This window comes from Erythranthe guttata, chromosome 14 (genome assembly GCF_056151865.1).
Source record: "Erythranthe guttata isolate IM_541 chromosome 14, IM_541, whole genome shotgun sequence".
Taxonomy (NCBI): domain Eukaryota; kingdom Viridiplantae; phylum Streptophyta; class Magnoliopsida; order Lamiales; family Phrymaceae; genus Erythranthe; species Erythranthe guttata.
The window spans coordinates 1,654,227-1,677,935 of record NC_142546.1 but is presented as its reverse complement, the minus strand read 5'-3'; the positions used below and the strand labels follow the sequence as shown (position 1 = coordinate 1,677,935).

General features: G+C 33.4%; 4 protein-coding genes across 6 annotated transcripts; 3 read left to right on the top strand and 1 right to left on the bottom strand.

Annotated features, from left to right (window-relative positions):
* Positions 1–4,130: 4,130 nt before the first annotated feature.
* LOC105963360 (germacrene A synthase-like) lies at positions 4,131–6,903 on the bottom strand. The gene is made up of 7 exons (XM_088813189.1): positions 6,720–6,903; positions 6,105–6,375; positions 5,650–6,022; positions 5,341–5,559; positions 5,113–5,251; positions 4,758–5,003; positions 4,131–4,590 (listed from the first exon to the last, which is right to left on the bottom strand). The coding sequence occupies exons 1-7, from the start codon at positions 6,822–6,824 to the stop codon at positions 4,294–4,296; spliced, it is 1,650 nt and encodes a 549-aa protein (XP_088669315.1). The 5' UTR covers positions 6,825–6,903; the 3' UTR covers positions 4,131–4,293.
* Positions 6,904–10,976: 4,073 nt separating this feature from the next.
* LOC105963095 (dehydratase family) lies at positions 10,977–15,152 on the top strand. Its single transcript, XM_012987464.2, has 14 exons — positions 10,977–11,744; positions 11,997–12,068; positions 12,541–12,588; positions 12,686–12,840; positions 12,937–13,131; positions 13,231–13,342; positions 13,418–13,487; positions 13,583–13,641; positions 13,750–13,873; positions 13,978–14,048; positions 14,168–14,269; positions 14,349–14,429; positions 14,586–14,744; positions 14,839–15,152. The coding sequence occupies exons 1-14, from the start codon at positions 11,208–11,210 to the stop codon at positions 14,887–14,889; spliced, it is 1,836 nt and encodes a 611-aa protein (XP_012842918.1). The 5' UTR covers positions 10,977–11,207; the 3' UTR covers positions 14,890–15,152.
* A 659-nt stretch (positions 15,153–15,811) lies between these two features.
* On the top strand, positions 15,812–17,766 carry LOC105963358 (sm-like protein LSM5). Its single transcript, XM_012987750.2, has 4 exons — positions 15,812–15,946; positions 16,080–16,203; positions 17,332–17,404; positions 17,496–17,766. The coding sequence occupies exons 1-4, from the start codon at positions 15,820–15,822 to the stop codon at positions 17,526–17,528; spliced, it is 357 nt and encodes a 118-aa protein (XP_012843204.2). The 5' UTR covers positions 15,812–15,819; the 3' UTR covers positions 17,529–17,766.
* A 426-nt stretch (positions 17,767–18,192) lies between these two features.
* Positions 18,193–23,699, top strand: LOC105963093 (RING/U-box superfamily protein). 3 transcript variants are annotated; one of them, XR_016029577.1, is made up of 11 exons: positions 18,193–18,535; positions 19,137–20,062; positions 20,513–21,143; positions 21,281–21,367; positions 21,888–22,085; positions 22,173–22,258; positions 22,361–22,460; positions 22,583–22,678; positions 22,803–22,865; positions 23,373–23,468; positions 23,548–23,699. XR_016029577.1 is itself a non-coding variant. In XM_088813246.1 (10 exons), exons 1-9 carry the CDS (start codon positions 18,524–18,526, stop codon positions 22,863–22,865), a joined length of 2,199 nt encoding a protein of 732 aa, XP_088669372.1. In that variant the 5' UTR covers positions 18,193–18,523; the 3' UTR covers positions 23,373–23,699. The 3 variants fall into 3 exon arrangements, 2 of the variants coding, with proteins under 2 accessions (XP_088669372.1, XP_088669371.1); XM_088813246.1 differs by having other exon boundaries at positions 23,373–23,699; XM_088813245.1 differs by having other exon boundaries at positions 23,272–23,699.
* Positions 23,700–23,709: the final 10 nt, after the last annotated feature.

Below are 23,709 nucleotides of genomic sequence, written 5' to 3'. Positions count from 1 at the left end.
ATTATTGCAAGTAATTAATTATTGCGCTTGTATTTGCTGTGGATAAAAGTGTTGATGAAACACCTTTATTTATAGTGGAAATATAGCCAAGAATTTTCAATTTCTTTTTGGACGAATACAGTTTTCATCCCTCAAGTTTGCATCGATTTTACATTCCTCAATATTCAAAAAAACACATTTGGTCCCTTATGTTTGAAAAAATTAACATTTTTAGTTTTTTTCCTCAATTTTTTGTTAAAATTAACGGAATTAAGCATGTGTCCACTACTACCTGAATTGGCGGACTGACGGTAAAATGACGAAGATGACCAAAAATGTTAAATTATTGAAACATACGAGACCAAATATGTTTTTTTTAACATGAGGGGTCAAATATAAAGTAGATGCAAACTTGAGGAATAAAAACTGTAACTTTCTTATTTATTTTTTCTTTTCTTTTTAATCAATTTCTGGATCCAAAAAGCAATCCATTATTGATTGAAGCTAATCAACTGATTCTTAAACAAATTTGTTTTTCAAATAAAGGACATATCATCAATTTCATCATGAATTTTCTTATTTTCGAAAATTCTAATTTTCAGTTTTCTTTTAATCGAAATCGGAAATAATATATATGAAATCCCGCTTATTCCCGATAATTACATTATAATAATATCGATTATATGTATTTTTTATTACACTCGAACAAAAAAATGGAATATAATATGAGGTATTTTACCAATTTCGATCTAATTTTTTTTTTTTGGAACACAAAATATTCTTCCAATTTCAGAAAGAAAGAAAAATCAACTCTCTATTTGTCCAGATATTTTGTAAGGGAATTGGATTTTTTTTTTCGAAAATATATATATATATATATATATATATATATATATATATATATATATATATATATATATATATATATATATATATATATATATATATGAACTTTAATTTACACGGAACAAATGTGTACTCCTAAATCACATGCATCAAGGGACAAGTCTATGATGATGCATAGCTAATTTTGGCAATTTCATTTTTTCAAAAAGTATTCAAACAACAATTTCAAATAAAAATCACATTTTTTTCACAAATTATTCTTTCAAAATACTTTTCCCACATTTTAAACATGAATTTCAATTAACTGCTACATTTTATTTTGTCTCTTATTAAATTATAGGGGAGATGTGGGATAACCCCTAGTTTTGAAAATATATAGGTATAGTTCCTATAGATTTTTTTTTCCTAGTCAAAAATCCAAATTCTAATCTTAATTTAATAGACCCCCTAGACAAATTGAAATACTCATTTTGCCCTTTCAATTACAATTTAAAACCCTAAAACCTAGTTTTTTTTTTTCACTCCCACATTAACTATGAGTCGTTCCCTCCCCACTCTCTATCTTTCTTTCTCTCTTTAATTTTCTCTCTCTTTAATTCTCTCTCTCTCCTCTTTCTTTCTTTCTCTCTCTTCATCTCTCTAACTCTCTCTCTGCCCACAGCCCTCCACAGCCTTCGTTACTCCGCTCACCTCCTTGTGCCGTCGCCGCTGCTCATCTACCTCCTTGCGCGCCGTCGCCGCCGCTCCCCTCACTTCCTTGCGTTGTTGCCGCCGCTGCTCCACCACTGCCTTGCGTCGCTGTTCCGTCACCGCCTTTTCGCCGCTGCTCCGCCACGGCCTTGTGCCGGCCGTCGTTACTCCTCCCACCGCCTTCAACTCCGTATTAAACCATCCACTTCACCTTTTTAAGTTATTTTTTTAATTTATGAATGTCCACCCATTTTTAATCTATTTTTTGAAACTCTGAATTCTTACTATTTCACCTTTTTTAATTGTTTTTTTTTTTTTATGTAAAACAACGGAATTCGAAAATTTCAAACCGTGATTCTACAATTTGTAGTCAGATCTAATGGTGAATTTCAGATCTGGAACCGGTGGTGTTTGATTTGTATATATTTACTGCATTTATAAAAAAAAAACCAGATCTGCTATGTTTTTGAATTAATTTAATTTTTTTGGATTAATTTATCAAAAAAAAACCAGATCTACCATGTTTTTTAATTAATTTAATTTAAATTTCTTAGATTTTTTTTTTTATTATAAACATATGTAAATTCGTTTTTTGTATTTATTTGAAGATGATTCGAAATGCCTCAAGTGTGAGAGGTTTGTTGGTCTGTAGTAGAAATATAATCAGTAGTGGTTACTTAGTCATATACAGTCTCATATGTAGTCATGTATAGTCATGGCTACATATAACTATACATGACTATAGGACTTGTACATATGCAGTCATACGTAGTCATGTATAGTCATGGCTACCTATAACTATACATGACTATAGGACTTGTAGTATACTATAGTCATTTGTTGTCGATTTCAGTTCAACAAATTTATCAACAAAAAAAAATTATTTTCTTTTGTATTTTTCATGTAATCTAACTCGCATGTTCTATTTTTCTTAACTCGTATTTTTTTGTCGCATATTTTGCTTTTATTATAATTTTATGACATGCAGAGAATAAGATGTGATGAAGTGTCTTGTGAAGTTGGATTCATGCAACAGTAGTCTAGACTTTTGTCACTATATATAACTATAGATAATTATAGATAATTATAGTCACATGTAGTAACATACGTACAGTATATGTATGATATTGTTTTTTTAATGTAATAATTCTTATTCATGTTTGAAAAATATATGCATATGATTGTATTTTTTCATTTTTTGTTTGTTAGTTGATTTTATAATATCAAGATCTAAATTGTGAATTTTATTTGTTGGTATAGATGAATTTTGGGGTAAAAAGACAGTACATGACTACATATAACTATACATGACTTTTGAACTTGTAGTACACTGTAGTCATGTGTAGTATACTTTCAGTTCAATAATATTACCAAAATTTGAATTTATAAAAAAAAATTAAAAAAATAAAAAAATTAAAAATTAAAAAATTAAAAAAATTGAAATATTAAATTTTTTTAAAAAAAATGCAATAATAATAAAAAAATGTGCAATATATATACACAGGAATAAAAAAAATATTAAATTAAAAAAATGATGATATATGCAGTACAAAAATACTAAATGCAGGTCCAAAAATGATAAATGCAGTTGGTGAAAATGTTGAATGCAGTTGGGTGAAAATTGCAAATAAGGGCACACAAAAAATATGGTTTTTTTTGGGTAAATTACATATACACCCCTGAGGTATACTAAAATAACTGTAACGTTCCTATAGTTATCGGTAATTAGTAATTACAATCACCCCTGAAACATTATTAGAAACCGTAACGGAATAATGCATTGGGTAAGTTAATATGTTAGGGTTCTAACGGACTATTTGTTTCAGGAAGTGGTGGAGACAACATATAGCTAGGGGGTGACATGACTCTCTCAATATTTCTTAAAACCTTATTATGTTATACAATAAATTTTCGGCTATGGTAGTAATAACGGCCCCCGCAAGTTACAAACATAGTGCATATCGGTCCCCAGGACACGAGATATTGGCTTCGGTAATTGTTTCATGGGTGTGAATGTAATTACTAATACTATAGGGACCTTAAATTTATTTTAGCATACCTTAAGGGTGAAGGTGTAATTTACCAATACCACATGTACCTTAGAGTTGTTTTAGCATACCTCAAGGGTGCAGGTGTAATTTGCCCTAATTTCTTTAACTTTTTTTAATTTTTTTGGTCGTGCTTATTTATTCTTTTAGCATAAACTTATCTGATAGGAGTTGTGACATTGGCTTAATAAGGCCCAATAAACCTATCTAAAAATTGAAGCGTAGCCCAACTAGTTTGTTTTATACTGAATGGGGGTCGAAATCGTACTAATCGGACCGGTATTAGCACTTGCGGAAGAAACAAAATCTGGAAGTGGAAAACTTATTCCAATTCTACTCCATAAAAAAAAAATCGGAATCGCAATTTCTGGAATTTGAATAAAATTGTTTGTACTTGCATGTTTACGATTTTTATCCGTTTTCAGTTATTAGGACTAATCACAACTTTATCCAATTACGACCAGTTAAATAATATTAGGATAATATAATTATATTACTCAGCATTAGAATCCGATCATTCAATGATGCAATATACTAATTAGCTTGGTTTGAATTGATGTAATTTTTTTATTGCATAGTAAAACATCATGGAAACATTACACCATATATAGAACAATCAATACAAGTACAAATTAAAGACAAAGAGCCTTATTATGTAATAATATTCCTTGATTACCACCTTAATTATGGCTTAATTATTTATTCAAATAACTTGAATATAACGTAATACTTAAATCTTGATGGGGTCGACGAACAAGGCAACGATGTGTGGTTTAAGGACCTTTTCGGGTTGAGTGTATCCATCCTCGTTGTTCTTATAAGTGACATCGATCATTCTTTCAAGATTAAGGATTCTCATTAGGACACTCCTTGGGTGAGACGACGGCTTTAAGCACTCCTCGTTCATATCTTTCCATGAATTTGTTGCTATTTCGAAACATTTGTCCATCGCTTCTTCCTTTGTTGCTCCAAATTCCTTCATGTAGGATTCGATTCCGGTAGCTATTTGTCCTCTTGCCTTCTCAACCTAGGAATCTCAACAACAAGTATATATTTACGAACTCAAAGAAAAATAATATTCAATTCAGGTAAATTCATATGCAGTTATTCAGCTAAATTCAGATGCAGTACTTATACGGTTTCAAGTAAACTTGAAGTATTAGGTATCTATAATAAGTTGCTTCATTTGTATACCTCATAAGTAGCGATATCATCAATGAGACGACAGATTTTGAGACTTGCTACAAGCATCTTAGGTTTCTGACTAAGCCATTCGAAATCGGGCTCGTTTGCGGATTTTATTCCGAGCAAAGCGGTGGTTGTGTGGTAACAATAAGAGCATGTGATTAAAGCATTGTCCAAATATTCATTGAATGGAGGCAAATATCCTTCAATGAACCACTTTGCTTCTACATGGTAGCTCCTCACCAATTCCTTAAGCTACACCACATGATTTAATGTATGACAAAATTTAGTAAATCATATATATATATATAAAAGGAGAAAGAATCTTAATTTTTTTTTTGTTAGGGCTTAAATTAAGTCATACAGATTCTTTGGCATAGGTTATGGCATAAGATCTTCCTTCTTGCTCTAGTTCTTTTTCAAATTGCACGTAGAGATCCAAAAGAGCCGAATAGAACGGTTTAATGTACTCGGGGAGTCGATCGATTTGGCTAATATCCCACCTAAATAAATTAAACAAAAAATATATTAATTAACAAAACTTATAAGCATGCATGACAAAATTTTAGGTTTTTAAAATTTTTTTAATTACTTTTCAATGGCGTCGGTGAAAATATTGAGTTCTTCGATAACACCATAAGCATCGTAAGTGTCGTCGATTATGGAAGTCATGATAATGGTTTTAGTGAGCATGACTCGAGCGCGAGAGTATTGAGGCTCGTGGTACACTCCCATTGCCCAAAAGTAACACTCGACCACTCGATCTCTTGCGTACGGAAGCTTCGAAACTAGGTCCAACTCTTTCCACCACCTAAATCAAAATAAATCAATTATAATTAACAACATATTTAATCGACGAAACAAGAAATGCGTATTTATCTCGACGACGTTATATATATACCTCGAGACTTCACGGAGCTCGTCTTTGTGAAGCGTCTGCAGTAGATTATAGTCCAATTTGGCAAAACGAAGAAGGGATTCGTTTTTGTTTTCATCTTGTTCATAAAAAGAGATGAAATTACGCGCTTCGATTCTCGGATTCCCGAAATGCAAAGGTTGAACTAGGGCATGAAAAACATATTCTCTTAAGGGTGAGCTTAGATTTGGTGCAATGGACTTAAGGTTGCTTGTGGCGAAAGCAAGAGCATCTTCGAGAATATCCTCTTCGTGTACGCGAAGATACGATGCTTCGTACAAACTCAACAAACCCTTTGCATCACTCTTGATAACCTCTTTGAATTTCCCTTCACCATCCATGAATTTCCTAAATATACCTGATAAAAAAAATAATTAATTAATAAATCGAGTACACACAAAAAAACATGCGTGTATATATATAGACTTGCACTTAATTACCGGAAGATATACGGTGACCGTGCTGTCTGAAAACACGGAAATGAAGCGAAACCGTGTACAAGTCGTAGGTTTTGTCCTCGTAGTTTGTATCCATATTGAAATATTGTTGCAATTTTTCTTCAATCTCATCTTCGAAGTGGTACGAAATGCCTAAGCGTTCGATCGTGTCGATCAGATTCAGACCGTCGAAAATTTTAGTCTCCTTGGCTTTCAGCATAGTCCAAACTTCATTCTTCAACACTTGAATACCCTCGGAATATTCTTCTCTCACCTGTTAATTAATTAATTATATTAATAACAAATGAACAATATTTATGTACTTTAATTTAGAGACAATATACGATACAGTTGAACCTCGATAAATTAATAATCTCACTTAAATAATACTTTCTTTCGGTCCCAACTCAGCAAAAATATATTAAACTAGTAGTTCGATAATTTAATATTTCGCTAAATTAATAGAATTTTGTTAGTCCCGAATGTATTATTTTAAATAGGTTTAACTTAATTAGTGTGCATGTATACTTATATAGTACACATATATGTAAAATAATAACCACGTGTGCATATATATATATATATATATATATATATATATATATATATATATATTACCTGAAGATCAGAAGTGTAGTTGATGAACTGATCACCCCATAAACTGGGAGAAAAGTTAGAAACAGGGCGAACAATTTCATTTTCAAGAAGTGCTGATGAAGCCATATTAACACAGCAGTATTAATTAGTTGCTAATTAATTAATACTTTTGAGGATTAAGTAATTAATTACTGCGCTTGTATTTGTTGTGAAGAAAAGTGTTGATGAAACGCCTTTATTTATAGTGGAAGTATAGCCAAGAACTTTCAATTTCTTTTTCGGATGAATACAGTTTTCATCCCTCAAGTTTGCACCGATTATACATTTGGTCCCCGATATTCACAAAAAATACATTCGGTCCTTCATGTTTGAAAATTTTAATATTTTTAGTTCTCTCCATCAAGTTTTTGTTAAAATTAACGGAATCAAACATGTGTCCACCACCACCTTAACTGACAGACTGACGGTAAATTGACGAAAATGATCAAAATTGTTAAATTATTGAAACATGCGGGGCCAAATATGTTTTTTTTGTGAACATAAGAGATCAAATGTAAAGTAGATGCAAACTTGGGATGAAAACTGTAAGTTTCCTATTTCTTTTTTTCTTTTCTTTTTAATCAATTTCTGGATCCAAAAGCAATCCATTAATTTCAATTGATTGTTGAACAAATTTGTTTTTCAAATAAAGGACATATCATCAATTTCATCATGATTTTTTTATCTTCTAGAATTCTGATTTTCAATTTTCTTTTAATCGAAAATAGGAAATAATATATATGAAACCCCACTTTATTCTTGAAAATAATTACATTATAATAATATCAATTATATGTATTTTTTATTACACTCGAACGAAAAAATGGAATATAATTTGAGGTATTTTACCGATTTTGATCTGACAATTTTTTTGGAACACAAAATATTCTTCCAATTTCAGAAAGAAAGAAAAATCGACTCTCTATTTGTCCAGATATTTTGTAAGGGAATTGGATTTTTTTTTCGAAAATAGTAACTACACTTCGATCCGTACGATTTATGTATATACGAACTTCAATTTACACGGAATAACGTGTACTCCTAAATCACATGCATCAGGGGACAATTATATGATGATGTATAGCTAATTTTGGCAATTTCATTTTTTCAAAAAGTATTTGCACAACAATTTCAAATAAACATCACACTTTTCTCACAAATTATTCTTTCAAAATACGTTTCCCACATTTTAAACATTAATTATCTGCTACATTTTATTTTGTCTCTTATCAAATTATAAGTAAATGAACAATTTCAAATAAACATCACATTTTTCTCACAAATTATTCTTTCAAAATACGCTTCCCATATTTTAAACATGAATTATCTGCTACATTTTATTTTGTCTCTTATGACTTATCAAATTACAAGCAAACATTACTCTAATGCTCAAATTATTCCATTAAAATACATTTCCACAAAATAAAATTAAAATAACTCCCGAAATAATTCAAACATTGCACGAAATAATTTGTGGTGCGTAATGGATATCGTAATTCGTAATACTATTCAAACTTTCTAAGCATAGGAAAATTACAAGGCATATTGTACTACATATTAGAGACTGAGTTTGTTGATGAATCAATATATATATATATATATATATATATATATATATATATATATATATATATATATATATATATATATATATATATATTTTCACATTTGGTCCCTCAAATTTGTATTGATCGATTGCACATTTGGTCCTCCATGTTTACAAAAAATATATTCGGTCCCTCATGATTTCGAATTTCATCATTTTTAGTCATCTCATCAATTTTCCGTTCGTTATAACAGAATCAAATGTGTGCACATCAATTTTCTTAACTTAAGAACTAACAGTAAATTACCGGAAATAACAAATAGTGCGAAATTATTGAAACATGAAGGACTAAATATGTCTTTTTTGTGAACATGGGGTAACAAATGTAAAATTAAAATTAGTGCAACTTGAAGGATGATTTTTTTTTCATTTGTCATTTGTCCCACTATCCATAAATGGCAAAACACAATTGTTCTTTTATTTAGAAATATTTGTATAAAATTAAGAAAAATACAAGTTGTCGGTATGTTCAATGGTTTTCTAAGTCGAAGTTATTTGTCAGAAAAGTCTAGTGTTTTTATTGACTAGAGTAGTAGTAACTCGTGCTCAAATTCTCTGACTAAGAATACATTTGTGATTTGACTGATTAACCATGGTTAGGAGCAATGAACTTTACAAACACGCGCCGAAGAACTAAGAACTTTACTTTATATGCATGTAGTAGAAAAGTCTTATTTAATTAATTAATATATAGATGGTGTTTGCAAAAAAACTTATTTAAAAAGCATAAGCTTGGATCGTGAGTTAAATTGGTTTCAAGTTCTTATTTTTAGAAGTTGATGGCGTTTGCAAATTTACTGGAAAATAAATTTAAATAGAAAAAAATATAATTATCGGTGTTTAACGAATTATAGCTTAAAATTACTTATTTTAAGAGAAGCAAAAACAAAAATTGATTTTATAAACACTTCAAAATAGATTATGAGCAAAAACAACTTATAATCTATTTGTAAAAGTTTTTGCATATAAAATACTCAAAAGCAAAATAAAAGTTGAATAGTACAAATATTATATGGCCAAATAAGTTTCAATCTTGACGATTTTTGTTATAACTAGTATATATAAATTACCAAAATAATACTTCAATCCTACAATTTTTTATTGTGTGCAGAAAATTGTATGACTTCTCTATCATACAATTTAAGTTGGACTAGTTTAATCTAGAAGTAAAAAATTAAAATTTATTCCATAGGTTATGAGGGGATATAAGATCCGGCCCGGCAAAATTTAATTAACCGAAAACCGGACACTTTCTACCCATTAAACTATGAATCTCAAATACTCAACAAATGCCATTCTTGCAAAAGCCCAATCCAATTAGCCGGGCGACAAGATTTCATCGAATATTCGTTGTGAATTTTCAAATCTACCTTGATGGACGTAATTATAATATATTTTCTTACCTCAAGGGATACGAGTAATTTATCTATAGTTTGTTTGTTTAATAAAATGATAATTGTGTCAATTCGTTCGTCCCGTTAAGTTTTATAGCGGGCAGTTAGTTTTAGGGATTTTTGTAATTATCAATATGATAGAAATTTGTAAATTGTTTATTCTTACCCGAAGGTTATCCGTGATTTACCATAAAAAAATAAAAATGAAATGGTACCCTTTAAATGGTTTACATATTTTCAATGGGCTGGAAATGAAATTACTTGTTAAAAGGCCTATTAGGGTTAGCTTGCTACTGATACAAGGCTTTGCAACCACCATAAATTGGGCCAATTTGATTCTAGTCCAAACCCTTTGTAACCCTAACAAATCTTAATGGTGTTTCTGTAATTATTTATTTTTAATATTTTTTTCTAGTAATTTTTTTACTATAATTTTCAACAATTATCAATCTCCTATTTTTCATCAATATATTTTAGATCAGAAAGGTAAACATAGAAATTCAATTTGTTAAATCTTAATCTATATATTTGGATTATAAATCTTAATCTGCAGTATTTAAAAAAACTAATGTTATCTATAATATGAATAACACTACATTATTAAATTTTACTATGTAGTATATTTTCTTATTATATATTAAATTGATTACTTTCTTCAATTTTTAAATAATATCCCGTGCATCGCACGGGGAAAAAATGCTAGTAATATAAACAGAAAAAGAAAAAAATTGCATGGAGGTTATTTGGATTTGTATATTTAAAGGTTATAAAATATCCGAAATATCCGATTTTCGTCGATTCTGATTCAACTTTTTTTGGATTATGGAACAATATTTTTCGTTATGAATTAAAAATCCGATTCCATTTTGTTTGGACTGGAATAGAAATCTATTTGAGATTCCGTTTTCTGAAACGATATTGTTTCCCGAAATTTATGTATCTATATATTTATATTTCAGGTGAGTAAATACATGGAATTTTCCGAATTTTGGGGATTCCAAACTGAAAATTTCCAATTTTCGAAACGAGTTTTTTCATTCCAATTTTCAAAATTCCAATTCCCATTTGCTGATTTTTTTCAAAAACGATAATTTCGATCCTATCAATTCAATTTCGTCCCATAGTACAACGACCATAAATAATTTTAAATTAGCAAATCCAAGTTCAAATTAATTTGAGTTATTACGGTAAATTTGAATTTTTTATCCATAAAATACAGTTAAACCTCTATATATTAATACAATCAGCATCGATAAATTCGATTAATTTATCGAACTAATAATTTATTCAAAATTGTACAATATTATGGGCTAATTACGGCTTTATCCAAATATAGCTTTTCCAACAACCAAAAGCCCAAATTCTCTGCTGTCACACTACACTACCCATCTTCATCCTATTCAGTAACCCCTCCCTTAAACCCCAACCACCACCACAAACCACCGCCGCCGCCGCCGCCGCTCAGCCACCATGCAGGCCTCCTTCCTACTCCCCCACTCACCACCACCAACATCCCTCAGGACCCAATTCCCACCATCCTCCGCCCACCTCAAACCCCCCTCCTCCTTCACAATCCGCGCCGCCACCACCGAAACCGACGTCCCACCGCCCCCGGCGGCGGCCGCGGCCGCGAATCTCAACAAGTACAGCTCGAGAATCACGGAGCCCAAGTCGCAGGGCGGCTCCCAGGCGATCCTCTACGGCGTGGGCCTGTCGGATGACGACATGCACAAACCCCAGGTGGGGATTTCTTCGGTCTGGTACGAGGGCAACACCTGCAACATGCATTTGCTGAAGCTCGCCGAGGCGGTGAAGGAAGGCGTCGAGAACGCCGGGATGGTCGGGTTCAGGTTCAACACCATCGGCGTGAGCGACGCCATTTCAATGGGGACCAGAGGCATGTGCTACAGTCTGCAATCGAGGGATTTGATCGCCGACAGCATCGAGACCGTCATGGCTGCTCAGTGGTACGACGGCAACATCTCCATCCCCGGCTGCGACAAGAACGTAAAACCCCGATTCCTCTATCTTCAGTCCCATTTTGATTTCGTTTATGTTTGATTCAATTGTGAATAAAATTGGATTCGATTAGGTAATTTCGTCTTTTTTTTTGGTTAATTGGTAATGTGGTTGAGTCCCGAAAAGCTTCTTTGATAGCCAATGCTGTATCTCAGCTTCTCTGTTCTGTTAGTTGTTGGAGTAAATCAGTTTCGTGGTGTTATTTTGTCGTACTAGATCATTGAAATTCTTTACTTGCAGATGCCAGGTACTATTATGGCTATGGGAAGACTGAATCGACCGAGCATTATGGTCTACGGTGGAACAATTAAGGTTAGATCTCGTTGCTAATTCAATATCCGTTATCGGTAAAAGGAATTCCTGTTGTTTGGTTAATGAGATCGTGTTCATTTCAAAGTCGTGCACATCGAGTTGTCCGTTTTGTAGTTGATATCATAGGATTACGAGTACCATTGTATTGTCTTCAAAATATATTTGAGTAGGTTTTCGTTTTTCACGTCTATGTTTTTTTTTTCTTTCTTATTTGTAAGTAGACTAGTAGTTTATTTTCGGACTCTACGAAAGGGATTAGATTATGCCTGAATCGTGATCCAATTTGACTTTTGTTTCTTGAAAAATAACACAAAAGCTTCGTTGGTAATTTTGTTTCAGACGAATCAAAAAATATTTAATCATCGTTCCGAAAGTATTACGATACGTCATAGTTGACTCTATACATTTGTACGCATTTGTAAATTCGCCTCGAAGGTGATACTGATTTTTCGTATTATTGGTCTCGTTGCAGCCAGGTCATTTTCAAGGTCACACATATGATATAGTATCCGCTTTCCAGGTAAGTCCGTTTGTTTATCTTGAACTTAGCCATCTTTTTTCCCTCTACGGAAAAATAAATATAAAAAAATAAAATCACTAAATGATTGTTTCTGTAGGTTTATGGAGAGTACGTGAATGGTACTGTAAGCGACGAAGAAAGGATGGCAGTAGTTCGTAATTCTTGCCCTGGAGCAGGGGCGTGTGGTGGAATGTACACCGCAAACACAATGGCCTCAGCTATTGAAACAATGGGCATGTCTCTTCCTTACAGGTAAAAAGAATACAATCGAGCACTTTATTTAATTGTTTTACAATCTTAACAAATTTGTATGCATAACTATTTTTTTAACTATTTTTTTTCTTAAAGTTCTTCGACCCCAGCAGAAGACCCTCTGAAATTAGATGAATGCCGCCTCGCTGGCAAATATTTGCTAGAGTTGCTTAAACTCGATTTGAAGCCTCGTGACATCATCACCCCTAAATCCATACGTAATGCGATGGTTATGGTGATGGCGCTCGGTGGGTCCACTAATGCAGTTTTGCATTTAATTGCCATTGCAAGGTGGGTTATTTACCAAGTTAGTACAATTCCTTTTTCATGAAAACAAAAAAAAAAAGTAAAAGCATTTTCATGACAATAAATAGCATATGAATTTGGCAGGTCTGTTGGTCTGAAATTAACTCTAGATGATTTCCAAAAGGTCAGCGATCAAGTTCCGTTTCTTGCAGATCTTAAGCCTAGCGGTAAATATGTTATGGAAGATGTACACAAGGTATTTTAATTTAAATTTTTACAATCTCGTTTTTCAATTGTACCTCGAATAGTTTCTAATATTTTCATAATTTAGATTGGAGGTACACCTGCAATCATTCGAATGTTATTGGAACTCGGGTTTTTAGACGGGGATTGTCTTACAGGTAAGTTCCTCAATTTTTTTGTTGATAATACAATACATACATACATATATGTTATATAAATGGACACCATAATTTTCACTTTTATTTTTTTGAAGTGACGGGACAAACTTTGGCTGAGAATGCGAAGCTATTTCCTGCCCTGTCCGAAGGACAGGTATGTTTGTGGCAGTAAATTTTTTTTCTTCTCGTAAATTGTTTATTTCATGCTTCTGCTCCGAGTAAGTGCCTCTCGTTTTCTTGTTATAATTGTTTTATTTTGCAGCAAATAATTAGGCCCTTGTCAAACCCGATCAAAGAAACTGGTCACATACAGATACTGTACGGCAATCTTGCACCAGAAGGCTCTGTGGCTAAAATCACCGGGAAAGAAGGGTTATACTTCTCAGGTAATATGCTTATTTTTTGTTTTCGTATTATCCCGATTTTTTCATATAGTTTGCGCTGTCTCATTATTGCATAGGAACTAATTCTTGAAATTTTTATTTTATAGGCCCTGCACTCGTATTTGAAGGAGAAGAATCTATGATCGCAGCTATCTCCGAGAATCCAACAAGTTTTAAGGTAAAACCGATTGCTTCCTCTTTAACAAAAAAATGCATCTTATTCTTTTTTTTTTTCCTTTAAATTAACCAGATATTTTTTTAAAGACACTGTAAAAATTGATGATATTAATTTTTCAGGGGAAAGTAGTTGTTATTAGAGGAGAAGGACCCAAAGGTGGTCCTGGCATGCCTGAAATGCTGACCCCGACTAGTGCAATAATGGGGGCTGGACTTGGCAAGGTTTTATTTTGATAATTTAAAGTTAATTTAATTTCATTGCCATTTAGCCGAAATTTCATTTGAATTTTTCTTTTCCCAGGAAGTTGCGTTGCTAACTGATGGAAGGTTTTCTGGAGGCTCGCACGGTTATGTGGTGGGCCACATTTGTCCCGAGGCGCAGGTAATCTTGCCTTCATTTAATTCATTTTCTCGCGAAGCACAAAGTTTTCGTCATATTAAATTAATAGAGGGGTAAATGCAAATGCAAATGCAAATTTTGAACAGATAATTTCATTGTCTTGAAAATGAAAATTTATTACATTTATATAAATTTCAGGAAGGGGGTCCGATTGGTCTGATTGAGAATGGAGACATTATCACAATAGACATTAAGAATCGAAGAATGGATGTGAAGCTAACAGACGAGGAGTTGAATGAGCGCAGAAAGAGGTGGGCCCCACCTGCTTACAAGGCTGATCGAGGAGTTCTTTACAAGGTACGTAACGTAAATATATTATATATAATGTAGTCAATTGCACTTGTCTGAAAAGCTCCGATTTAAGTTTGTATTTCTTGCTTCTTTTTTTCAGTACATTAAGAATGTACTTTCGGCCTCGAATGGATGTGTGACGGATGAATAGAAGATTGGAAGGTTCCGTAGGACATGTAGAGATGGTTCGGTTTCTTCGATCAATGATTCTTCATAAGCCTACAAATTTGGTATTTATCTGTGCGGCTATTTTTGAATTTTACGAGTTTGTGCTCGACTTTTTTTCCGTGTATTCGGACTAATCGATGATGTATCGTTCTCCTGTATTGTAAGATCTAATTATGGAGAGTAATGGCCAATGTAAGCGGATCACTTTTTTTTTTTAATATTATTTATTTATGTTGAATTGTAAAATACATAAATTTTGTTAACAAATTGGCTTTAGATAGAAATAAGGGTAAATTACAAAATACATAGAAATATTGGTAAGTTTATTTACGAAAATACCCCTCCACTTTTATAAATTACATCAAAACCCAAGTAGTTTGTAAAATTAGTTTAATGTAAAGAGAAAATTGTAGTTTTGGTCCTCTATGTTTGCCTATTTGGGAATTTAATCCTCTAACTTGTCATGTTTCAGTTTTACATTCAATAATATTGCAAATATAGTATTTTTAGTCCTATTTTACATGATTTTTAATTTTATGATGCGGCAAATAATCTTGGAAATCTATAAATTCGACATCTAGCTTACCATTGGTACAACATTAATTATGCGAGACGACTCATCTATAAACCAAATTAGAGGAGCATTTATAGTTTCTAAGTGTCCATATAAATAAATTTCTGCAGTTTGTTAGGTACATCATTAAACAACGGCTAAAATTCAAAGTTCGGGTGAAATATGACTAAAAATACTACTTTTGCATAATTATTGCGCGTAAATTGAAATAGAACAACTTATAGGACTAAATCCCTAAAGATACCAACATATAAGGCCAAAATTACAATTCTTCCTTAATGCAAACCCCATAAATTACTATACTTTGCCCAATAATCGTGTTTCTGGGAAGCAACTTCAATGTACACTCTGTCGTCTTCTCCACACACTTTTGGAACCAAAACCCCAATTGAAAAACCCCCTTCTCAATTCTGCAAATTTCTTTCATCAATGTCGTCGAACAATCCGTCGCAGCTCTTCCCATCAGGTTCGTTTTTCTAAACGGCTGTTTAAATTTAATTCCCCAGTAACCCTAACTTGAATTTTGAAGAAATCGCCTGAAACTAATTAAAATTGATTTTAATGGGTCTTTGTTTATTGTGTTTGATTTTGCAATTCAGAGCTGATTGATCGGTGCGTCGGGTCGAAAATATGGGTTATAATGAAGGGAGACAAAGAGTTGGTTGGTATTCTCCGTGGATTCGATGTTTATGTTAACATGGTGTTGGAGGATGTTACTGAATAGTAAGTCTGTTAATCGAAATCATCTCTCTTTTTTTTTTTGAAATTAATTTTTTTTGTATGGTGAATTCTGCAGATGAATTGATTATATTGATGTTGGTTTTGCTGTTTGTATGTTGAGTTTTTGTGTGTCTGAATCTGATACAGCTAAGAACTATAACTGTTTGAATCGTAAGATATCATCAAGTAGTTCGGATGAAACCATCGGGTCTTATTTTCTCGTTCGGCTACATTTAATTAACTAGGTGTGTTTTGTTTTTTTCCTAGCACTTTTTTATGCAATGAACGAATAGGAAGACAACTTGTACGATTTCCGTTTTGATTTGGTTATATTTTTAAGGTAATTAGTGGTTTCATTATTGCTTCTGAAGATCCACAGTGGTCGATAATCTTGTAACGAACAACTTTAGTATCATGCTGTGACACTTCAAGTTTCCAGTTAACGAGAATTTAGAATTACTCGGGTACTTGGAAACCGTATCTTAAGATAGTTCTATGTCAAGAAAAACTCGCGTCTAACCTGTTATAGTGGCAGAAATGCAAATGTAACCCAAATATGTGGAGGGAATATTCTTATTTGCGGCACCAAATCATCTCAATTAGGGTTTGTTGTAGTCCTTCGATTGAGAATGCCAAACCAAATATGTAGGTATACTATTACATTATGATGGCTGCACAATAACTAGAATATTCCTATTTTGAAGGATATTGAGTTTGTATTCGATTGAACTTGAATAACGTGTATCCCAGATATTGGTGGTCATCACATTTAGGATAATGCTTCTCCTCGTCTATATATTCAATTTGTATAAGTTGTAAAATTTACTTAAAAATCATGACCAATTATTGAATGATTACGTGGTGACTAAAACGATGAAAAGTATAAAGGTATAATCGGATTTAGGAATTCCTCTATTTTGCTTCTAATTTTGTGTTTCGGAGAGGTTTCAACTCTATATTTTTTTAGTCAGTCGAGCTCAGAATTTTGACAAAGGTCATCGTTATATTACATAACTGACGAAGTCAATGTTTTTTTTAATACTTGTTTGTCCTTCATAGTTGTTATAATTACTACTCTCCTTCATTCAATTTTTTTAACTATCGATTTTGTTATCCAATGTGTTTATTCAGCGAGATCACCTCCGAAGGAAGACGCATTACAAAACTCGATCAAATCTTGCTTAATGGAAACAACATTGCAATAGTAAGTTTACGATAAATCCATTGAAAATTTATCCTATATTTTCGTGAGTGCCATAAATTTCGAGGCTAATATATTTATGTTTTGATTGCAGCTGGTTCCCGGTGGCTCACCCGACTCGGAATGAGGGGTTCATTAATCTGATATTAGGTATCGATTTTTAGGAACAAATTCGTATATCTTCCCAAAAAAATCTGTTTGGGTTTTATTTTTGCATGGCTAAATCTTGCAGTAATTGTATATCTGTTTTTTTTTTTTTTTTTTTTAAGCCTTTTATATTCAAAATGTTATTGATTTGTGTGCTGCCATCTATCTACGACACAAGCTTTCTGCGCTTGTTTTATTCATGAATTCTTAGTTTCTTACATGTTAAGGTCTTATGATATAACACACACACACACACACACACACACACACACGCACACTCATATATATATATATATGGGCTATATGTTGTCTCTATGGGCCGCCCAAATAAATAAGACCAATTGCACGTAAAGCCCAACAAGAGCAGCCGGAAGAGAGAATGAAACCCTAGCAAGGAGAAAAATGTAGTTTGCTCTTACGGCGTACGACGATGCGAGATAAGGCCATAAGGTGTTGTGGTATGACTTCGGGTCGGGGTTTTACGCGATCTGATGCTTGTTTAACCTAAATGCCAATTAAATACGACAAGCCCAAATAAGAAAGTAATTACTATTTAGATAAAAAAAAAAACAGTAATAAAACATACATATCAAGAAAAATAAAATCTATAAATAAGGGGTTCACTCCAATAATAGGATTGTAATGTTAAAACAATACTAATACAATTTGATTACTTTAAATAATTTATTTTTTATTTTATAAAACCGAATGAAGGCCCACGGGTAATGGTTTAATTTTGGATCCAGGAAAAATTGAAAGAGAAAGCCCAAAGTGAGTGCATAACCCAACTCTTCAACTTCTCCGCAGTGACTGAAATTACCATTCTACCCATCTGAAAGATTCGATAATCGAAGGTGAAGATTTGGCTATGGCTTTTTCCTTGTATAATTATCAAACAAATTCTCACTGTTTACTGTTGCTGTGCCTGTCATCGTTCTCTTCCTGTTGGTTGCCATTGCATTTCCGACCAATTCAATGACGGAACAGGTGAAATATCCTAATTAGGGTTTCCGGTTTTTTTTTTTCCTTTTTCGCTCTTGAATATTAAAATTATGATTCGAAAAGGTGCGATTCATCTGTTTTTTATGTAGACATTATTTATTTTTTTGTCGGTAAATGGTTTGAACGTTTCCCCAATTTTTGTTTATTTTCTAATTTTTAAGTGATTTTCTAATTTATTTTTGGTTTCGTTTGTTTGTGGTAGGATGAGGTGAGGGTCGGAATCTAACAATTTTTTGTTTATTTCCCTGTTTTTTTCAGTTGATTTGTTGTTCCTCTGATTTTGTTCTAATTTTTTCAAATATGTTTAGTGTTGATTATCCCCATAAATCAAGGGGTTTCATCCTTGGTTGTTAAATCAAAATTTTGAATTTGTATACCTTGTTTGTTACGTGGTTAATTAATTGGATCCCTTTCTTCGGGAATATCGAATAAAATTCTCACTCCTTTGGCTCTTCTATGAAAATTCAGATGAAATCAATATTTGTTTTAGTCCATGAGTGGAAAGTGTTGATCTTGAGTAATACTAATCATTAATAACCAATAGTTTCTAGATTAATTTAATCCGTTCCTTTTGTTTGTCCTACAGATTATGGATGAAATGGACATTGATGATATAGTAGAAGTTCCCGACACTCCCGATAGACTAGCTACACAGCGGATCAATGGGAGGAGTGGCGTCAGAGAAGGAAATCAGCGTTCATCATTTCCTTGTAATAATTCACTGCAGCAAAAATTTCACGAACAAGGCTTTAAAGAAGAGCCAATGGTAATTGAGGGTGGGAGAAGAAAGCTTCCCCTGCATCCTCCAAAACTTGCAAGCAGTTCTAGCAATTCTCGAAATCCCATTAATGCCACAGGGTTTACATCGAATACGAGTTCATCTTCCTCGAGAAACGCACTCCTATTTCGGAAAGGGGCGACTGAGAAGAACCCTAGTTTCCAAAATCGTGTTTCCAAGTCTTCTTCTTGTCAAGACGATAGTTTTATAGATCTTACAGAAAGGGATCTGCATAGACCTGGCAGTGGAAATATGCGAGCTGAGTTCGGGAAAAGATCGGGATTAGCTAATGGGGCTTCTTCGTTGCATGGGTTGACGAATTTTTCAACTAGGTCATGCAATGAAAAAAGAGACGGTGTGAGTGGAGGTGGTTCAAGTACCGTCTTTGGAGAAAGACTCGATTTTGTTGTTAATAATCAGAAAAAACCTGTTAATAATGGTTTTCTCTCTCGTGATCCGATTTCCTCGCCTAAAGTGAATAAGCAAAAGAGATTGGTACGAAATGGATGTATATCTCCCAATAACATAGCCAAGGCTGAGCAGTTGTCTGGAAAGGATATTAATGGCTCTGTAGGTGTTGCATGTTGCAATAATGGCTCTGTAGTGTCGAGTGCTCCACCTATTTCTGTTGATATAAGGGAATTGGTTGCTGAAGATAGAAAGGGCAAAGGAGCGTTAAATCATTCATGGTCATCAAAGGGATCTGATATAAAAAATAAGATTCCGTATGGCAGGTATTGTTTTTATCCCGAACACAAAACTAGATGGTTATTTCCAGTTCTTATAAAAGAAGATACATAAATGCATTGGCATGTAATATGTAATATATATATTGTACATGCATAGTTGGTTCTATAAGTAGGTAATATCTTCTTCAGACGATAGTTTAGATGCATATGATGTAAATATATATATGCTGAGTGTTTGTGTCAAATATCTAATCTGTTAATATTACGTGATTCAATTGAAGTACAGATACATGCACACAGCACACTTCTTTTTCACACATACACACATGAGCATGCAGTTTAATTAAGAAGTTTTGTGAATTGAACCTGAAGAGACCTTGATGCCTTTTCAATAATATAAGCTGGAACTTTATGAAGCAACTCTTTTTCTAAATTACTAGACCACACGATAAAAATTTCAAAGAACGAATTTCATTGTAAATTAATTACTTGCAGGAGCTCTACCGGATTCGATAAGAATGCTTTTGGAAGCAGTGATCACATCAGGGGTAATGTAGGTAAAAGCATTGAAGAAGTAAGTGGGTGGAGAAGCACTCGTAATCGAAGTAGCGAAATAAATCTCTTGTCACCTGATACGGAACCGTTTTCGATTAGGGAAACCGAAGCTCTGAGATTTTCCAGTCAACTCCATGATAATAGGCTGGAAAGAAAGGGGAAAGCAATTAGTGTTCCAAATGGTGATAACTATCCGAAGGATGCAAATTCAATCTCTCCAAGTTTAAATGGGCCTGGGACCCGCCTGGGACGATTAAATGGGCCCCGTTCTGTAGCAGACACATTTATCAAAAGGCAGAAGCAGGGTGAATGCTCTACATCAGTCTCTAGTGATCAAGAAGTTGTGTTTCTTAGTTCTTCTCAAGAAGAAGCCAATCCGAAATCTTCTAATTCACGCAATACAAACAATTTACAACCAATTATTGAGGTTGATGAATCTTCTCCTGAATTGAGACGTAACAATGACCGTGATGAAGAAGTTAGGGCAAGACAGGTTGAAGCGGATGAAATGATGGCACTTGAACTACAAGAACAGTTTTACAGTGAATTGCCTGTTTTTGGCATTGGAGAGGTTTGTATATCTAAGTATATTCAATATTTTTATATACGTTTTTGGCATTGGAGAGGTTTGTATTTCTAAGTATATTCAATATTTTTATATACGTTTTTACCTATGATGTAGCAGTTAAATGGATTTTTTTATGGCAGATGGATGAGAATATAGCACTGGCTTTGCAGAACCAGGATGATTCGAATCTTGATTTGCCTCGGGCAAGGCATCCTTTATTAGATCCAGTGAGTCACCCTGTTTATGCTTTATAGTTTTATAGTACTCATAGCCTTCTGAAATCTGTTTTTTTTTTAAACGTGTTCTTGATATGTATTTCTTACAACTCATGTATTGGTTTGGGTTTTCTTTTTCACTGTTGGTGGCTTCAATAATCTCTGCAAGTTCCTCTCTTTGAACCGTATGAAGAGCAGAGGTTATTGGATGTTTCTGAGCATTTGCTGATTTACATTAATGTTGCTGGTAAGAAAAAATGGTACATGTTAATTTATCTGTTAATAGGGTAAGATGCATCTTCCATCCTGGTTGAACTTGTCCGAATTTGATGAACTGTCTAGATGTTTCCAATTTTTTAATTCAAATTCATTTAGACATGTCCTAAGTTTGACTAGTTCTTTCCTTATTTCCAGTACAATGTGAGAATGATTTATGTATTGATTTGTGATCATCGAATAATTTGGATGTTCTATCATTTGCTACTGAAAGCCTAAAACTTTTTCGTGACAATTTTCCGATGGTTTTATGCAGGTACCAATCCCCAATCTGCATGGACAATCCCAGCCTCGTTCTTCGTCAAATATAACTCGTAGAGGATCTCTATCTCGAGCCGCGACATCGGGGAGAATGACTAGGCCAAGGAATCGTTTTCCTGGACAACCTCGTACAATGTTACCTTCTCGTCGAGGAAGATCTTCCTTATTCCCCGCAGACATGGATGTTGATATGGTATTTTAGTCTTTATTCCTTTAATCTTGATTTTTCTCAGATTATTTGTTCTTTCTTTTTTTCTTAATAAGTTTCCTCGTTTTGCAGAGAATGCATATACTAGGAGCATTAGAAGAGCTGAGTGGCTTGGAAGTTAGCCCTGGCATGCTTCAAGCCAACCGTGATTTTAATGAGTAAGAATTAATTTTCTATCAAATGGTTGTCGAAATAGCATTTTCCCTTTCTCTCTTTTATTTATTTTTTAATTTTTAAAATATGCCATTATATTTGATTAGGAATGATTATGAAATGCTATTGGCTCTTGATGAGAACAATGATCGCCATGGTGGTGCATCTACTCGTCAGATTAACGGCCTCCCCCAATCCACAGTTCAGGTAATCAAGACAATTATCTCAGTATGACAAATATACCCTCCCGTAACTAAGTTGTTCTACATGTCAAACATGCTTCTTGTCAGAACATCGATGCATATTATGTTATCTATCTTCTTATGCAGAGTGATAATTTTGAAGCTTGTGCAATTTGCCTTGATACTCCAATCATCGGAGACACCATCCGCCACCTCCCTTGTTTACACAAATTTCACAAAGATGTATGGACTTTTTACAATTTTTTTTTGTTTGTCTTCTTCTTTTTTTTTTTTTTTTTTTTGTAATTTCATCATTTATTTCAGTTTAAGGTTATAACGAGTGCTTAATATGTTTTTGAGATTTCAGTGTATCGATCCATGGCTGAGGAGGAAAACATCTTGTCCAGTATGCAAGTCATCCGTAACCTAGGTGTGTTCGAGGAATAGCATTATCAGTCCAAAAGTTGCCCTTTTTTGCAAAGATTTTGAATTGTAAAAAGATCTTTATTTATTTGCCTAGTTTGTCGCATAGAAATTAGAAACACAATAACAATGCTCCTATTTTCGTTTTTCGCATATTGGCATTATTGAAACGTATTTACATGCATGATGCAAATCTTGTCATCCATGGAAATTATAAGTGATTAGGTATTGAAAAAGCTTTTGTACGGATCGAAAGCTCTCCCGAGTTGGAGAAATAAAGCTCGGTGTATGATCCGATCCCTCTGTTCCGATTTCTAACTTTTTTCCTTTTATGTTGGTTTTAATTAATTGAAAGGCTTGAATTATGAAGTACTTATTCATCTGCCATCTTTATCGTCACTCATTGATAACAGGTGATTGTTATGAGCAATGCTTATAGTAGCATGACCATTAACACTTCTCGCGTATTCTGTTTATAAAAGTAAATGTAGTCGAAACATCACAAAATGTGTAGATGGGAAGACATTAGAGAGAGGCAGCGCGACGGAGACAAAGAAAGGTGAAAGTTGAGGCTATGTTTGCAACGACTTTCGAGAGATGTTAATTAAAGGTGATAGGCTGTGTTCAGAAAGACTCCTATAATTTTTTTTTTTGTTCCCTTCCTTTCATATATTTTTTCGTTTTTGCAGTTCTGGGAGTCGAGATGTTTTGGGAATTCATATGTTCTGTAAAAATGTTTCGCAGAGATGGGGAAGAATTATTTGGCGAGCATTGTTCACTCATCTTTGCATGTATCGTACATACGTTTAACTGACGGGAAAATATCATAATTATTACTCAAGTGCATAACC

Bases quoted from the DNA above. Each gene is read 5' to 3' on its own strand.
- LOC105963360 (XM_088813189.1), bottom strand. From the start codon at position 6,824: ATGGCTTCATCAGCACTTCTTGAAAATGAAATTGTTCGCCCTGTTTCT. The intron at 5,560-5,649 runs GTATATATATAA...ATTTTGATTTAG, and splicing joins GAGCTCCGTGAAGTCTCGAG to GTGGTGGAAAGAGTTGGACC. The intron at 4,591-4,757 runs GTATACAAATGA...TGAGATTCCTAG, and splicing joins ATGATATCGCTACTTATGAG to GTTGAGAAGGCAAGAGGACA.
- LOC105963095 (XM_012987464.2), top strand. From the start codon at position 11,208: ATGCAGGCCTCCTTCCTACTCCCCCACTCACCACCACCAACATCCCTC. The intron at 12,841-12,936 runs GTAAAAAGAATA...TTTTTCTTAAAG, and splicing joins GGCATGTCTCTTCCTTACAG to TTCTTCGACCCCAGCAGAAG. The intron at 13,488-13,582 runs GTAAGTTCCTCA...ATTTTTTTGAAG, and splicing joins AGACGGGGATTGTCTTACAG to TGACGGGACAAACTTTGGCT.
- LOC105963358 (XM_012987750.2), top strand. From the start codon at position 15,820: ATGTACACTCTGTCGTCTTCTCCACACACTTTTGGAACCAAAACCCCA. The intron at 15,947-16,079 runs GTTCGTTTTTCT...TTTGCAATTCAG, and splicing joins GTCGCAGCTCTTCCCATCAG to AGCTGATTGATCGGTGCGTC. The intron at 16,204-17,331 runs GTAAGTCTGTTA...GTGTTTATTCAG, and splicing joins TTGGAGGATGTTACTGAATA to CGAGATCACCTCCGAAGGAA.
- LOC105963093 (XM_088813246.1), top strand. The intron at 20,063-20,512 runs GTATTGTTTTTA...AATTACTTGCAG, and splicing joins AATAAGATTCCGTATGGCAG to GAGCTCTACCGGATTCGATA. The intron at 22,679-22,802 runs GTATGGACTTTT...TTGAGATTTCAG, and splicing joins TACACAAATTTCACAAAGAT to TGTATCGATCCATGGCTGAG.